The sequence below is a fragment of the Piliocolobus tephrosceles genome, chromosome 4, assembly GCF_002776525.5.
Source record: "Piliocolobus tephrosceles isolate RC106 chromosome 4, ASM277652v3, whole genome shotgun sequence".
In the NCBI taxonomy this organism is placed as follows: domain Eukaryota; kingdom Metazoa; phylum Chordata; class Mammalia; order Primates; family Cercopithecidae; genus Piliocolobus; species Piliocolobus tephrosceles.
In genome coordinates this window covers 93,567,794-93,582,190 of record NC_045437.1, presented here as the reverse complement: position 1 = coordinate 93,582,190, position 14,397 = coordinate 93,567,794, and the positions used below count along the sequence as shown (strand labels likewise).

The 14,397-nt window shown below is 40.5% G+C and overlaps 1 protein-coding gene across 5 annotated transcripts in view; it reads right to left on the bottom strand.

Moving 5' to 3' along the window:
* The window catches only part of CAST (calpastatin), a 111,758-nt gene that overhangs the window by 97,155 nt on the left and 206 nt on the right, over window positions 1-14,397 (bottom strand). For 3 of the 5 annotated variants that reach the window (XM_023212203.3, XM_023212197.2, XM_023212198.3), the window contains exons 2-3: window positions 14,116-14,261; window positions 1,134-1,196 (exon numbers count right to left, since the gene is read on the bottom strand). In XM_023212203.3, coding sequence (XP_023067971.2) covers window positions 1,134-1,196; window positions 14,116-14,190 — 138 coding nt within the window. In that variant the 5' untranslated portion in view covers window positions 14,191-14,261. Of the gene's footprint in view, window positions 1-1,133; window positions 1,197-13,450; window positions 13,621-14,115; window positions 14,262-14,397 lie in introns of those variants that run through there. The other 2 variants (XM_023212199.2, XM_023212202.3) reach the window with 2 other exon arrangements.

Below are 14,397 nucleotides of genomic sequence, written 5' to 3'. Positions count from 1 at the left end.
AAATGGAAATGTATCTTTTATTAATTTAACCAGGAAACAGGATGAAATCTTAATATGTTTACTTCTACTTTCTATTTTTAAAGAATCATTTGCCTTTCATGGCTATAAAAAATTCACTGAAAACTTGTTTGGTAAGAAACAATCTAAATTACATTTTCATGGGTACTGGTAATGAAAACAATGGTAGAAAATGGAGGTATAAACTTTAGTACAGAATGCATAGCAGGTTCTAGCCATAACAGCCTCCTTACATATTGACTACTCTGAAACTGCAGAAAATAAGCAGAAAGAAGAACTAAATTTCAGAAAAACACCTGATTAATGTTGACAATATAGAGAAAAATCAAATGATCACTTGATGTTTTCTAAATTTCCATATACCTTTTAGAACCTGGCTATATGACGTTTACAAGTAAGAAACGACTCAATTTCTACTGGATAAAGATGAATATATTATCCAGTTATATTGAGATTTAACACATAAAGAACAGGTAAAGGAAGGCAAATCTTGTACCCTTTGGAAGGGCAGAAATTTCACATGACTCTTTCGTAGAGAAGTAAGTCATTCTTAACAGTGCAAAGAATGGTATGTCATTCAGTGAAAGAAGATACAGCCTCAAAGAAAACCCATCTCAAAGTGGGGAGATTTGGTTTTACTAGTTTTCCATAGAATCTATGCAAATTAAATAGTTATCTCTTCCTTTTGTTTATGAATCTGAAGGACTGGTTAATCTGGCTTTCCCTGTCCTCCTTGCATGGCTTATGTCATAAAAAAAAAAGATTTTTCTTTCTACTACAGCATGTGTTTTCCCTTCTACACCTGACATGTTCACCAACAAAACAATTTGGATTCACCAATTTCTATAGGGAAAACACCCTAAGCAATAGTACCTTTAGTAATAGTTCTATTACTAAAGGGAAAGTATTCATACAAGCTCTATTTCCAGGAACAACTTTTTAAATTGATTTTTAGTGATTTCCCTCTCTATTCTTGAATCAAAACTTGGTTAAATCAAAATTTCCCAATATTAAGCAAAGTAGAAGCTCTTCGCTACATCATTATTTAATATTTCAAGGCATATTTCACAGTTTAAAAGCAAGAGAAAATGAAAGCCCAGTATTGTGGAAATTACCTCATCTGATCCTTTCTTTTCTCCTGGTTTGGAAGGCGATTCCCTGGTTTTTTCACTGACATGCTATAAAAAAGTAAAAAATAATGCTTAATAATTAAGAAGATGACACAGATGATAGTAACTTTAATCCCCAAAGGCTAAATGCATACCCTTTTTTTTAAAAAAAAAAAAAAAAAAAAAAAAAGGACCTCTTTAATCTTCCTCCTGAGAATGCTGGTAATTGACACCAATGTAGGTGGCTTTCAAAAATCAAGGGATGCTACAGACATTCATTTGGGATCCAGAAGGTCAGTCTGTAATTAACTAGATGCAGAGCTGATGGTGATGCCAAGGCGGCATCTTATCTCCTAAAAAATGCCTCACGAATTTTAAGCTCAAGTTTTCAGCATGGTAGACATCTCATTCAACAAGGAGATGAGATCTCTAAGAACCATGTTTCATCTGAAGCCATACTTAAGGCTCAGTTCAGCAGGGACTCAAGAGTCCTCCAAGGGAGTTCCCTAGAGTTCTTCCACATATTCACCAATGCAGAAAGATAAAACCTGAAGGACAAAGACCATAGCTGCAACTTCTTCTATGTATTATGGCTTTAAGATTTCGTTATGTCTATAAACAGAATTATTTTTCTTACTAGGACACCGAGGATAAATGCAATTTTTAAAAGTGTTATTTTATTTTTATTAACACATAACAATGGTACATATTTATGGGGTACAAGGTGATGTTTTGAATGTACATTGGGTAATGATCAAATCAGGGTAATTACCAAATCTATCGCCTCAAACAGTCATCATTTCTTTGTGGTAAGGACATTCAAAATCCTAGTTATTTTGAAGCATATAATACATTACTGTTAACTATAGTCACCTACTGTGCAATAGAACAACAGATCTTATTCCTCGTAACTAACTATCTTTATACCTATTGATCAAACTCTCCCTAATGCAAATATTTTTACGTGGGGCATAAAAGCTTCAAGTAGCTTACATAGTCATTTGTTTTGGCAATAAGGTAAAATAAGCCAAACTTCACTGAAATTGTTTGAGAAATGAAAAAATAGTTATATGTTCCTGAATAGAGGGTACAAAGAATTATTTCATTTCTGTCACATTGTGGGATGTTCAAGAAAGTGGGGAAAGGGAGCAAAATATGAAAAAACAAAAGCTTACCATTGAATTCAATCCTAATCACCCTCAATTGAATCAAAATATAAAATGCTATTATGTTCCCTAAAGCAGAATAATAACCTGGATATGTAGGTCAGTGAAATTATTTGAATTAAGAAGAATGATAATAATAATAATTTATATTATTATATACAAGGCACTTCCATATAGTCTTATTTGATACAAAAAAAGAAGCTCATGTTGTTTTATAAATGAGAAAACTAAGAATAATAGTGATTTGATGGTGTTTACAAGGAAACATTACTGGTAAATGGGAAAAGGTCACAAAACAGCCTTTCTGACTAAAATCTGTTGTTTGCCATTAGAACATGCTAAATGGAATTAGATAATGTTTTCTTTAATCATATCAACAGATATGCTACTAAAAATTGCCAGGGAATGCCAGAATCTGTGGCTGAACTCCTTTCTTAATAGTGTTTTGTATGAACAACTAGCCATAAGGCACATTCATGAATGTACAATTCTTACCCAGAAGAAACACTCTCATAGATTAGTGATTGGAATCTCACTGAAAAGCAGCCAGGGTGCAATAGCTTGGTGAAACCCTCTACAGGGCTTCTTTTCCTATACATCCTAGTCAAGGGTTTGTTTATACAGAGCTGAGGGCAATCAGTCTTGAATAATTAAATGAACCTTTTAAAAATGAACCATTTTAAAGCCCACTTAGATATCATGGCTATATGGCAATTGATAAATACTAGAATAATTGGTGAGCAAAAAATTTGTAAAAGCCAGACTTGATCTCTGTTAAAGTAAATAAGGGGGCCATTAGCCTGAGGTAGTCTCTGTCCTGGGATACCTTACTAAGCACACTGAAACTTAACTTGAAGGCATTTCTTGTAAATGGCTTAAAACAAAACAAAAATGAGCCTCAGCCAATCATAACCAGCCAACCAGCTGACTGGTTATATAACTACAAACCTCTCATCAGACCATACCTAAATAAGGCAAATGCCTAGTTGTAGCCAATCAAGTAATTTCTTCGTTTTGCTTCCACATGCAGCTATAAAAGCTTGCTGCTCATGCTGCTGGAGTGTACTGAGCTCTCTGAACCACTTTTCATTTTCAGTACTGCCCAATTCATAAATCATCCTTTGCTCAGATAAGCTCTGTTAAATTTGCCTAAAAGTTTTCTTTAAACATCTCTAGAAAACTCGTTCTACAAAGACAGAGATTACTAAATCTGTCTCCCTCCAGAACTGGCAATTTTAGAACCATGATATCACATTCATAATCTGTAATTCATATTTTTTCAGATTACATAATATAAGTAATAACAATAATAGCCACTGTTTTATTGGGTGTTTACTATTTTGAGTGCCTCATTTACTTGTCAAGAGGTGCAATTATTCCATTTTACAAATGAAAAAACTTTAAAAGGTGACTTGCTCTTGTCTGGTACAAGGTTCCATGCTCTCCACAGGGTCTCACTCTGCTTTCTGCTCATTGGCAAATATGTGTCATAATTTATTACCCCACAGTAAATGCATGTACAGCCTTTTCTCCCTTAAAATAGCAACTTAAAGTAACAACTTTAAAATTATGTACTATAAGCATTGTTATTTTCTGACTTCAAAAGAGAAAGTTGCTCACAATAGAAAGCTATTTTAAAATACACAAAAGTATAATGACATAAATAAAAATCACTTATAATAAAAGGCCAACTTTTTTAGAACTTCATGAATTGTATTTTTCTAGTTCTTTTTTTTTTTCTCTTTTCTTTTTTGAGACTGAGTCTCACTCTGTCACCCAGGCTGGAGAGCAGTGGTGTGATCTCGGCTTACTGCAACATCCACCTTCTGAGCTCAAGCTATTCTCGTGCCTCAACCTCCCAAGTCGCTGGGATTACAGGCATGCACCACCATATCCGGCTAATTTTTATATTTTTAGTAGAGATAGGGTTTTGCCCATCTCTGTTGGTCAGGCTGGTCTTGAACTCCTAACGTCAGGTGATTTACCTGCCTCGGCTTCCCAAAGTGTTGGGATTACAGGTGTGAGCCACTGCTCCCGGCCCAGTTCCTATTTTAAGCCCAGCTTTTCATCATGAAAAATTTCCAACAGACAGAAAAGTTGAAAGAATAATACAATGAATGCACATATTCCTCCCACTCAGATTTCAACAACGATTAGCATTGTTGCCAAATTTTGCCGTTTGCATACACACACAGGCATACATAGAGACAAACACAGAGAGAGAGAGAGAGAGAGAGAGAGAACAAGAGGGCGCTACATGTCTTTATATACCTGTATTGGAAAGTAAATTACAGACATCCTGAACTTTTAACCCTAAATTTTCACCATGCATCTCCTTAAATTTGAGAACATTTTCCCAAATGGTATTGGTATATACCCAATACTATTATCACCCTAAGACAATTAACAAGAATTTCCAGTAAATAACAAGTTTATCAATTAACCATTGCCCTGATCATTTCTTGAATATTATTCAATATTCAGCAGTCTGTTAATGATGTAAAGTCAATTGTATCTTTTCTCTGAGAGAGATTCATGAAATAATTGAGTACTTTTCACATAACTGAGAAGACGGAATGAAATATTTGGGAATAACATATGTCAAATTTGATCCGGCTCAGGAATCTGCAGGAGTCTAAAGAGCGAAGAGAGAAAACTCTGCTGACCACTATTACGTGTAACTGCTGGGTTGAGGAGAGTGAGATGAGCAGGGAACAGGGAAGGAGTGACAGCTGGAGAAAAAGAACTGAACCACAAAACTAATTAGAGAATAGAAACTAACACCTCCTAAGCATCTACTCTGTGCTAGGCCCAGTGCCAGGCATCTCCTATGCGGTCTTCTTTGCTTCCCACAGCAGCTCTAGGGAGTACCCACTGTCGCCTTGGTTCATGAATAAAGAAACTGAAGATCTGAACAGCAATGTTCTCCATGGTGATACCACTCAGGATTACGTGGGCCAGAGACTAGGCTACTTTGGATCTAGTTGAAAGCTAACTGGGATCTTAGGATTTTCATCAAAAAAGTCTTTAGAGCATGCCAGTGATCTGAAATGAGAACAAAACAAAAGGCACAAAAAATAACAAAACACAAAACCTTCCTATTCTAAAATTTGTTTTATAAATGAATAGAACACACAATACTTATGAATTCTGTCCTGTATTGGCAGCTAGAGAGGAGGCCAAAGGCAGGAAGAGCAGGACAGGATGCCATAGAAAAGAATTTCATTGGAAGGACAAGGCCATAGAAGACAGGAGACTAGATGGGGGCTAAGATGAAGGGGGTATATGCTCCAGAAGCTCAGAGCCAGGGGAAAAAATCAGATCAAGGGCTTTGCTGTCTTGATTCAAGAAGGAATAATTTTCCAAACTGTTTTCATCCCCATTTTTATCACATAGTTGGTAAGTACAACTGTCCTTTGTCCTCATTCTAGGTGACAGCCTCTGTATGTTTAAAATCTGCCATAACAAACCCATAAATCTGAAAAAAGTCAGTAAGAGCTAACTGCAATAAGGCTCAGAGCCTGAGCTCTCACCCAGCTAAGAGCTTCTGCCAGTGTGAGGTTCAACTCTGCTTCATTTGGGCACCTGCCCTGTTATTACCCAGATACACACAGAGACATAGACAGCCAAGGGAACATGTCACACAAAATAAGATAAAAATCAAAGAAACTAGGCCAGGCGCAGTGACTCACGCCTGTAATCCCAACACTTTGGAAGGCCGAGGTGGGCAGATCAGGAAATCAGGAGTCCGAGACCAGCCTGGCCAATATGGTGAAATCACATCTCTACTAAAAATACAAAAATTAAATTAGCTGGGCATGGTGGTGCGCACCTGTAGTCCTAGCTACTCGAGAGACTGAGGCAGGAGAATTACTTGAACCCAGGAGGTGGAGGTTGCAGTGAGCTGAGATCGCACCATTGCGCTCCAGCCTGGGTAACAAGAGCGAAACTCCATCACAAAAAAGAAAAAAAAAAATCACAGAAACTTCTTCACATATAAAAGAAGCAAGAAGACAGAAAAGCAGCCCTTGCCAGCATTAAGTCCAGCTGTGAAAAGACTATGAAATGCTAGTGTGCTTCTGAAATGCCTTTGCTTTATTATTAGTTTTTTTTTTTAAAGTATGAGGCTTCTTTTAGGAGGAAAGGAAAACATTCTAAAGTAAAATTGTGCTGATGGTTGTGACCACCCTGTGAATATACTAAAATATATTGTATCATATGCCTTAGTGGGTGACTTACTTGAAAACTTAAAAATTTTCCTTCTTCAATTTGGTGAGAATTTCATTGCGATAGTATTTGCATGTCCAGGGACAGCTGTGGAAAACTGATGGAGCAATAAAAGGTTATCTTGGTGCCTCTGGACTCTCCAAGCTCAGGCAACTCAGCTGTCTACCATCATACACACCGAGGAAGGCTTGTACCAGGGACTCCCAAGGATCACAAAGCCTTCAGGTTCGCAGTAGGTCCCATCCTTCAGTGCCTGTCACAAGCACCTGGGAAGCTTTTAGAAACATTTGTGTCAGGGCATAGGGATTTAGATTTAGTTCGAATAGAATGGGGCCTGGTCATGGGTACATGTTTCTAAAGTTCCCCAGCTGATTCCAATATACAACCAGGATTGAGAACCACTGGTTTTAGGGGAAGATTTGTGGGCACCATGATAGGAAGTGGAAGTTTCTGCTCCTCAAACCATCCCACTGAGTCGGCACCCATGGGGAGGTTCCCAGGGTCAGGCAGACTGGGGCGGCTCTGGGCTCCTCCTAGGTAAACTCAGATTGCTCAGCGAAGTCGCACAGTGCCCTATGTTCACACCAGTATTTCCTGTCTAATTCTGAGTTTTGCCCTATTAATGGAGCATTATGTTTTCACATTTGCATATTCATCTCTCTTTTCTCAGTAAAGCAAACAAAGTAGCACTCTAATGTACACTCTATTGCTTACTGATTACTTTATAAACCCATACATCTTGCTTCCTAATCACAGGGTAAATTACATCCTTTTGTTCCTAGATGTGTGGTAGGACCATAACAAATAATTCTTGATTGAAAGACCATGTTTCCACAAGCCCATAAACATTCCCTGAGAAGTACCTTTGCTCTTTTCAGATCAGCAAACTAGACAAAAGAGAAAGAGGCCAAGAAGGTAGTTTGAAAAATTAAGAGACAATGTGCAAATTGGTATTTCCCACAAAAATACCTTACGATATATTTGTGTATGTGTTCTACTTGCTAAAGCAAAATTATTCAGCAAACAAGCAGAAGGACCAAAGCTTCTGTAAAGCTGGTTTTGCTTCAGAACAGTCTCCCTGTGTGCAGATCCTAGGAGTGTCCCCCTTCAGGTGGATTCCTTGTTCTACTTCTGCTGTGTTCAAATTGCAGTGGAACTTTGCTGGCTGCAATTCTCCTGATGGATGGCCTCAAGTTGGGTTTAGCCAAGAGCAGGCACTGCCAGAAGACTAGAGGTGGTGGGTGGGTGGTATTCCCTTTTCTCCACCCCCTCCTCCAGTAGCACCTCCTGCAGGATGGGTCGGCTGTGGTTCCAGTTTCCACAAGGTGACCCTTGTCCTCCCTGTGTCCCTCTAGACTAGGGATGGTAGCAGCTTCCTGCAATTTCTAATCTCTGGGTTGCCTCACCCTCCCTTGATGGCTTCCCAGCCTTTTTTGTTGCCTGGATAAGCAATTCCCCTATGTTACATTCCCTTTGTTTTAAATACTCAGAGTCATTGCCCTCTGTTAGTTGACTGCAATAGACTCTAATAGGGCAGAAAGAGCACAGATTTGTAAGGCTATGTGACCGTGACCTTGGGCAGACAATTTAATTTTTCAGTTTCTTCTTGTAAAATAGGGCTAATGGTATCCATCCCAGGGGCTGGCAAATTTATGAAGAGTTGACATTAGTGAGGAGCCTGGCTCATTGCCTTGTTAATTTTAAGAATACAATTAAAATTATTCCACTCCCTTCTTTTTCCCTGGCAGCAATCTGACTGTGGTGAATTAGAAGCCAGTGAGTAAAGGTTTGAGGGTTTCATTTCCTAAAGCTGTAAACATTAGAACAGAAGAATTTAGTATTTTACTTCCCCTAAAGTACAAAGGAAACTTATCAGGTTCATCTGATAAAGCTTTTGTTTAGTACTTTGTCTATCTCATGACTGTGTATTATATATTATTCTCACATCTTCATATTACTCTCAAGGAGATAAACTACATGGGGGTTAAAGAATTCACTTTCCCAACAAACTACAGCAATTTGGTTACAAGGATGAAACTTGTGTTTGCAATTCCCATACTTTAAAATATGTTGAAAGGGTGTGTGTGTGTGTGTTTGTGCTGGCAGCTGTGATAGTTAACAGATAAAACAAGATTGGCACAATGTTGACAATTATTGACACCAATGACTGGTATATGAAGAGGTCATACTCTTGTATGTATGTATGTATGTATGTATGTATGTATGTATGTATGTATTTATTTATTTATTTAGATGAAGTCTTGCTGTCACCTAGGCTGGAGTGCAGTGGCACGATCTGGGCTCACTGCAAACTCCGCCTCCCAGGTTCACGCCATTCTTCTGCCTCAGCCTCCCGAGTCGCTGGGATTACAGGTGCTTGCCACCACACCCGGCTAATTTTTTATATTTTTAGTAGAGATGGGGGTTTCATTATCTTGGTCAGGCTGGTCTTGAACTCCTGACCTTGTGATCCACCCGCCTCAGCCTCCCAAAGTGCTGGGATTACAGGCGTGAGCCACCATGCCCGGCCTCATTATACTCTTCTCTTATTTTGTGTACTAATGCTTAATATGTATCAAGGATTAACTGCATAGCTATAATTCTGAAATCCCTATGTTTCATTGAACCCCAAGTGTTCGTTTTTTTCTAACATTTTAAGATTTTAGCGGACATGACAAGATGCCACCGTAAAGGTACAGGCCCTATGTGTCCAGTTTTCAGAGGTGGCATCTACTACCTGTCATAGATTAGCTCCTGGGATTCACCTGAAGTAAGGCTTGATGAGTTTTCCCTAAGTCAAAGGGGGTATCGTGAGAACTTAAATAGTTACTTTGTTGCCACAGCAGTCAGTCATGAGAATGAACTTGTAGTTTTATCTATGAGACATGCAAGACGAGGCCAGGCACATACCACTGCACGATTTTTTTGTGTGTCCACTGCACTCTGCACAAAACTGACACACAGCAGGTGGACAATAAACAACTGTGAACATCTTTGAGCTTTACCAAATTTATTCTTATGTTCTATGAGTTTTTTACAATCAAAACAAATTCCATACATTTTTGGAAACTATAACTTTATACCTTTTCCTTCTTGAGTTAACTGACTTGTCCGTTTGAGGAGATAACTTACATAAACAGTGTTTATTGGATGGAGCTGTTCTTGCCTTTTTCTTAACTGGAAGACATCTGATATACTTTTTCCCCCTTTATGGTGGCTGTAAAGCTTTCTGGGTATGTTTTCACAAAAGGAAAATGAGACAACTTAAAAGAACAGAACTTTAGTATCTGTTAATATGATTTTCATCTTTAAAATACCTCAAGGGGGAAAAATGATGGACTACTTAGAGTAGTCTTGTATCTGCTGAGACAATCTGGTCAGAACTAATTACCCACCTATCCACATGGAATCTCACATAACCAGCGACTGTTCCCACCCCCAGAAGGCTATAGCATTCTTTAAAAGGCACTTGTAGAATATAATTAACTTTCTGGGAAGTGTCAAAACTGATTTTAAAGAAAAATATTATCAGATGCTACTCTTAGTTTTAAAGGCGTATACAAAATGGGGAGCAAACTAATTCAAACACTGTCAGCTGAAAGAGAAAGGCTGTATTTGACCTCTGTTTCCATTACCCTAAAGTCTGTGCCCTTTTTGCAGGCCCTGTTATTTGCCTTCCTTAGTTCTAAAATTCACTGTGAGCAAGTGATCTATCCTGCCATGGGAGGCTTGCAACACTCTTCCCAGGCTGGTTGCAATGACGGGGCCTCCCAAATGACTGGGCTCCTTGATCATGCTGTCACTAGGTCTATGGATCTAATTAGGCTAAGAAACACCTTTAATTAACATAGCCTAATAGAATCAACTTATGATTCAGGAATGTGATTACTGGTGTGGGCCAAATTAACCTTCGTTCATGCTTGATCATTTCATGGCTCATAAGATGTTCTTCAAATTTAGCTTTTCAAAGTTGTGTGTGTGTGGGTGTGTGTGTATGTTTACTACAACCACACAATTCTTCAGAAGATAAAGTAAATAGGATTGATGGCATTCAGTGTGGAAATATACATTGTAATGTTTCACTGACTAGTTTTATAGGTGGCATGCTGTTAAACAAATGCATCTTAGACATTCTTTTAATTATTTCATTTTATTCTGCCAAAATATTGAAAGTTAGATCATTTACAATCTTTTCAGTATTTAAGGATTCCACAAAGATATTTTAACTATAGGATTTATCTGAAGTATTCTGAGATGTCTGTGTATATACAGACATCTGTGTTTATATCTGTAGATATATACACATATAAATCTGTGTCTATATATGTATTATACATGCATGTGTATATACAGACATCTGTATTTGTATCTGTAGATATATACACACGTAAATCTAGTTATCTGTATATGTATTATACATGCGTGTATTATATATAAATATGCACATATATGTACATTGGATTGCATATGTTTGTGTGTATGTGTGTATGCATATATGTGTGTGTATATATAAATATATGTTATAAACTGGCTCCATGGACCTTTGGGGGATTTATGGGTGGTCTTTTGGAAATCTCCGAACTCCCTGAAGCTATATTGGAAACTGCATTTTGTGTACATTTGTATGTATTTTGTTGCAAGGGAAAGCAGTCCACAAATCCCATTTGATTCTCAAAATTGTCTGTGACCACACACCTATCACCAAAGGAAAAAAAGAAAGTTTAGGAGTCCATGTTCTAGCGCTATATTGTCCATTACTGTAGCCCCTGACCACTTGTGGCTACTGAACACTCTTGAAATATGGCAAGTGTGAATTGAGATATGCTATTAGTGTAAATATACACTGGATTTTGAAGAATTAACATAAAACAGAATGTAACATATCTCAATGGCTTATACACTGATTACATGATGAAATAATAATATGTGGGATATAGTAGGTTAAGTAAAATATATCAATTAGCACAAATTTCACCTGCTTTTTGTTGTGATGTTGTTGTTGTTAAAGTGGCTCCTTGGAAATCTAAAATTGCAGATGTGGCTCATATTATATTTCTATTGAATAGCATTGGTTTGGGAAAAGTTACAGCTTGATCACAGGCATGTAGCTGGTTCTAGGAGGGCCAGCAAAAGGTTTTCATGATAGTACCAAAATTGAATTCTAAGAGAAGTTTTAGCAGAAACATCAGACCATGACTAAACAAAACAGGGTTAAAAACATAGATTTAAACTACTTTCATCCAAGTAATCCAGCAGAGTTTCCTTTAGAGAATCATGAGTCTGGAAGGAGAAGTCTGATGTCAACTCTGAACCATCCCTATCCATATTTGCAGATAATGTACATGATGCAATTTGATAATATCCTTAGGCCAATAATGACTCAAAGCAAACTTTTCTCTTACCACATCAATAAAATGCTACATGTAAAAGTCCAGGAAATGTACTGGAAAACACTCAAGAAGAAATATCTCAAGGGAAATTGGAATTTCCAATTCTTAAAAGTATATGTATATTGTATCTTGATTTTTGAATCTAATTAGTTCTCACCAATACTTATGTAGTGCATATGATTTCTATTTTACAGATGTGAAAGCAGATGGAAAAGGTTGACTTATTTCTATTTAAGGAAAACTCTTTGTTCTCCACAGTGTACATGGAGGCTTTAAAAAGAACTTGTAGGCCTGGTGCAGTGGCTCATGTCTGTAATCCCAACATTCTGGGAGGCTGAGATGGGAGGATTGCTTGAGACCAGGAGTTTTAGACCAGCCTAGGCAACATAGTGAGAGAGACCCTGTACAGTATATGTGTGTGTGTGCATATATATATATCTCTCTCTCTTATAAATATACACACATACACACACTATACATACATACTATATATATAGAAAGGGAGAGTAAAAAATAATCTAAAAAAAACCACTACTTGTGGGATATAATTCTGCCTGGCACATAGTAGATGATCAATAAATGTCCACTGTCTGATAAGTAACAGTTTCTTTCTTGATTCTTATACAGGGTTTCTAGCTCTAAAGTGTGTCTGTTTTCAACATCTTTGCTTTTTTCAATATCACATGCTAAGAAAGAGACATACCTAATTTTTTAATTCTCACCATAAATCAATGAGACATAAACATTTTGGCTCTCATTGTCAACAAAACTTTGTGGGTGTGTTTTTTTTTTTTTTTTTTTTTTTTTTGGAACGCAGTCTAATGTTAAATCATGCTTCCTGGTTCCAAAACACTAGAAGTGCCAGCTAGACTGGATATCACACCTAATTGGTAGGACACACATTCAGTGCACCAAACAAATGGAACATTCTTGTCCCTCATCCAAAGTAATACAGTGCAGAGCAGTTAGCTTTTGTGCGCACCCTCTCTCCCTCCCTCCCTCTATCTTTCTCGCTTTCTCTCCCCAACCCCTCCACCGCCCTCTCCAAGGGTCTGGGTCTCAGATCTCAGTTGCTTCTAACGCTTGGTGTTTGGGATTTTCTCCCTGCCTCACACTGCATCTGCCTCTCCTTTGCTTAGGGATTAAAAACGAACCCTAGATCTAAGCTCTTGCGGGCTGCGTCCGAGTTCATTCAGGAATCCACCTTCTAGACAGAATTCCTCCAGCAACAATTCCAGTTCCATCCCACTTGTGAGAGCCAGCAGAGCCTAGTGCTTGACACAGGGGCGAGAAAGGTGCATGCGCTGCTCACGCTCCAGCGCGCTCACACATACCACAAGACGGTGAGTCTCCAGCCTCTCCCGGAGCCTAACCTGAAGGTCTGCGAGGAGGTCGCACCCGGTTCGCACGCGGGCCGCACCCCTTCCACGCCAAACCCCGGACAACGCTTCATTCGCACGCCCAGAAGGGCAAAGCAAACACATTCCCTTCCAACACACTCCCTTCCCAGTCTTGCCCAGGCACAACCGCTCCTATTTACCGTCTTGTACCACCAGCTGGCGAATGCCATGGCAACAACCGGCTAACTCCGATCCGCACGGCAGGGGACCCAGAGAGGGCGCGGGGTGCTGTGTTGGGGGCGCCGGGCTCGCACTCTGCCTGGCTGGGACCTGGCTGGCACTGAACTCGGCACATCCCGCGGCTGCCAGGTGGGCAGAACCCTTGGGGTGGAGCCCGGCGCAGACCCCGCCCCTCCCCGCCCGCCCGATTTGGCTCCAGGCTTGTTAAGGAAAAGGCTCTGCGTCTCCAGTCAGCCACGCCCTGCGGCCCGGCCTTACCGCGGAAAACTAGATTCCGCTGTCCAGTGAAACCACTGCACTCACTCGGGGGTCCTGAGTGAACCTCCTTCCCCGTTCACCCTCATCCTCATTCACCCACGTCTCACCAGCCAACTTTTCTCCGCGCGCCCCCACTCTACTCTACCCGGCCAACGCCACGCCCAGCGCACTGGACCCAGCCCGGGAACCGCAGACACCTCCAGCCACCTGCCGGGCAGCGGCCGAGCCCCGAGCCCTCTCCCTGCCCCGCAGGGGCGCCGGGGGCGGCAGACCGGCCAGGCTGGCAACGCCCAGGGAGGGCGGCCACAGCTCCGGGACCCGGTCCCCCGTCGCCCAGCCCCGCGGCGCCGACAGGAGCGCCACTCACCTCCTGGGTGCGGCCGGTGGCGGCTGCGCGCCGGGGACGCGGGGAGGCGGCGGGCTTCTGGCCGGGCTGGGACATGGCGAGGCCGCTGCGGGCGCTGCCTCCGGGAATGCGCCGAGGAGAGTGGCGGGGAGGCCGGGCGGGGAGTCCTGCCAGGGAGGGAGGGAGGGAGGGAGCAGAGGGCCCGGGAGCGCGCGGTGAGGCAGCTTTTCCGACCCCACCCCAGGTCTGCGCCGGGGTTCCCCTAGCCCCGATGGGCCCTCCCCTTCCTGCCGGTGGAGGGAC